The sequence below is a fragment of the Petaurus breviceps genome, unplaced genomic scaffold (genome assembly GCF_028583685.1).
Source record: "Petaurus breviceps papuanus isolate PSGF00001 unplaced genomic scaffold, PetGlider_PUasm1.0 490, whole genome shotgun sequence".
Lineage (NCBI taxonomy): Eukaryota > Metazoa > Chordata > Mammalia > Diprotodontia > Petauridae > Petaurus > Petaurus breviceps.
Genome location: NW_027186352.1, coordinates 209,381 through 212,491, shown reverse-complemented (window position 1 = coordinate 212,491; position 3,111 = coordinate 209,381). Strand labels below are relative to the sequence as shown.

Sequence of the window (3,111 nt, the reverse complement as noted above, 5' to 3'; positions counted from 1 at the left end):
GGGAGGAGCCAAGCATCTCGGGGAGCCGTTGGGATAGGGGCGGGGAGGGGCGGTGGACATCCGGGCCTGAGCATCTACCGGAGGACGGAGGACGCCAGAGGGGCGTCATCGGTGGCGGGGGAGGAGGGAGGGGGGGGGCTGCAGGGCTATCACGCCCCAGTCACTCTCCTCTGCAGTTCCGGCCAGCAGGGCTCGGCATCCTTGGCATCAGCCTCTATGGGGTCCGCCTCTGAGGCTGCTAAGCAAGCGGCTGCCGCTTCTGCGGCCGCCGCAGCTGCATCGGCTTCTGCAGTCTGTGCTGCCCAGGGCTCTGGGCAGTTAGCAGCAATGGCCATAGGGGAGAGCATCCAGGACCCGGAGGAGGCCATGGAGGAGACCGTGGAGGAGGATGAGGAGGAGGAGGAGCCTGTGGACGATGTCGAGGAAGAGGCTGACGAGGAGCCCATGGGGGAGGATATGGGGGAGGACGAGGACGAAGATCCTCCAGAGTCGGAGGCTGGCAGTGACCCTGAGCCCGACGACGATGACCTCCCCTGCCTCAGGTCAGGAGCCCGGGAAGTTGGCCCCTTCCCTGCCCCGTCCTGCCCCTCCGTGTGTGTGTCTCTCCGTCTGTCTCACAGTCGCCACACAAGGAGCTCCTTCAGCATTTAGGCCATGGGCCCGGGACCCCAGCAAGCAGAGCCTGCTTTCCCTTCCCCTTGGGAGTCAGTGCAACGACTTGCTGGGGAAAGAGAGGGAGCAATGCCTGACTGACCTATGGGCCTGACTGCTGCTTCATGATTCACTGTGTTTGGGACCTGGCAAGAAGCCTTATCACACTGCTGTTAAACACACGCAAAGGGAACTATCCAAGAAATCCATTTTTTAGAAATATACTTAGCAAAAAATCTTCCACATTTTAACACACTCACCCCAGGGAAGGATCTGCCCAAGGAATGAGGAAAGGCCACAGGTGGGCTCAGTCTTCAAAGGGATTCCTATGGTTAGAACTCAAGTCTGCCTGGGAGGTGGCCTCCCACAAACACCCATTTTCCCTCAGAAGCTGTTCACAGGAGGTCACTCTCTCCTAGGGTCCCTGAAGACTGAAGTAGGGAACATCCCAGGCAGGCATGTGTTTGCATGGGATCCAGGAGTAACTTGAGGGAAGGTTGGGGGCTTCAGTCCTGTGGACTTTAGAGTGGGTAATTAATCACCCCAGCATCTCCACAGCCAAGCTCCTTATATACATTATCTCATTAGGTCCTTCACGCTAAGAGGGAAGTGCAGTTACTATGCTTATTTTACTGGAAATAAAGACAAACTGAGGTAGACAGAGAAGTGGCTTGCCCCAGGGTCACACAGCTAGTAGGCATCAGAGACAAGATTTGAGCTCTGGACTTCCTGACTCTAACCCATCCTGCCTGAGCTAGGAGCCCCTGGCTCTGGGCCAGAGCTACACTTAGATTTCAGCAAGACATTTGCCAGTCCTTGTGGACAGGGTCCTACCTGAGACCCTCTGGCTTCCTGTTGTTTCCCCTCCTTAGGGTCTGGCTCACAGATAGCAGCACAGTGAAGAGAGTCATGGGCCTACCTAGAGTCTGGGAGATACCTTAGACACTCACTGGCCAGTTAAGCTCCATGTAAGGGGAGTTATTTGGCTAAACCCAACAGCAAACTCCTACTCCCATTGGAGGATTTTAGTGGGGTAGCCCAGGAATCTATTCTCAGCCAATGCCATTTGAAAGCATGGTCACTGACTTGGATGGCTGCAGCATGATCCCAAGTGACCTTGACAAGCCATGGGAATGATGTCCATTAGGGGCAGAGTTCAAGGACTTCTCACTGGGAGAAGTGAGGGCAGAATTTGGGGAAGTGGAGGGAAGGCTGGAGTGGATTCCTGAGTGTAGGGTAGTGAAGGTGACTCGGTTTGGGGAAAGGGTGACCCAGGGGAGGCCGGAAACCACAGAGTTTCCTGCTTATAAGGGTCAAGAGGAGGGAGGGAAGGAAGGAGAAGACTGATCCTGGGGGAATGGGGCTAGCGGCTCAGCTGCAGGAAGAGGCTGTGTCATCTTGGGGACTGGAGAAAAGCCTGAAGATGGTATCTCGGAGTTTAAAGGGAGGAGGAGACAAGGTCTCAGAGGGAGGGGAGTGGGGAGCTACTGAGGCAGCAGATATTGCCCAGAGGAACAGACAGTGAGAAAGCCCTGGAAGGCCCTCCCTAGCCCAGGGCCTCCCCACTGTGTGGAGCTCATTGATGGTGGCGGGGCCCCCAATAAAGCAAGACCGCGGGGCTCACTCTAGTCTGCCTTTCATTCCAGAGGCCCTACAATTGGCTTTGGCCCCGGTGCGGCTTTGGGTGTGGTTGGAGGATATGACAGCGAAGAGGAGGAGAGTGGTGAGGACCACTGAGCACCTGCAAGGCCGGGCTGCCTCCTGGGGCCGTGAAGCAGGACCCCTTCCCCCCCTCCCAGAAGCATGTTTTCTGGGCTTTAGAGCAGCCCAAGGTGCGCCACCACACAGCGATTGGCCTGGGGGCGCTGCTTCCTTGGTGACCCCCTGATGGAGCGGGGCAGCCAAGCACCCCCTGGACCAGGCTGGGCCCAGCCCAGGCCTCTTCCCTTCTCCCTCCTTGCTCACTCCTCCCACTGGAGGACCCCTCGTCTGTCTGTGTGTTTGTCTTGATGTTTGTGAAACCAGGAATCCCAGGAGGACACTCGAGGCTGTCTCCAGAGCAGCCATGCCTGCCCTGGACCATCTTGAGGTACCTTCTAGGGTCTGCCCCTCAACCCTGTGAACCTAAATAAAGTCTGTGTAAGCAACCCCACCATGGCTGGTGTCCATTTGTACAAGGGTGCGACTCACAGGGACGGGCCTTCCCTGCTGTGGACAAATATGCCCGGGGCTTTCTCATCCCTGAAACACCCCCCCCCACACACACACACACACTCAACTCCCTTTTACCAGGCTCGGTGAACTCAGCCCTCAGCCTGGAGTTTCTCATCCCTTCTGCAAACCATCCTTCCTAAAGCTCTTAGTGATGCCCCGTGGCACCCTTCCCCAACTGTCCCCACCCACCTCTAGGCTTGTTGCCCATAGCCGAACCCAGGGTTTGGTCCTGGGCCCCTCTGGCCT

At 57.2% G+C, this 3,111-nt stretch overlaps 1 protein-coding gene across 1 annotated transcript; it reads left to right on the top strand.

The window, feature by feature from the left end:
* The first annotated feature begins 145 nt into the window (after positions 1-145).
* LOC138172104 (phosphatidylglycerol--prolipoprotein diacylglyceryl transferase-like) lies at positions 146-2,803 on the top strand. The gene is made up of 2 exons (XM_069101675.1): positions 146-542; positions 2,298-2,803. Exons 1-2 carry the CDS (start codon positions 217-219, stop codon positions 2,386-2,388), a joined length of 417 nt encoding a protein of 138 aa, XP_068957776.1. The 5' UTR covers positions 146-216; the 3' UTR covers positions 2,389-2,803.
* The last annotated feature ends 308 nt before the right edge of the window (positions 2,804-3,111 follow it).

Excerpts from the sequence above, each read along its gene's own strand:
- LOC138172104 (XM_069101675.1), top strand. The coding sequence starts at position 217 with ATGGGGTCCGCCTCTGAGGCTGCTAAGCAAGCGGCTGCCGCTTCTGCG. Across the intron at positions 543-2,297 it reads GATGACCTCCCCTGCCTCAG|AGGCCCTACAATTGGCTTTG; the intron begins GTCAGGAGCCCG and ends CTTTCATTCCAG.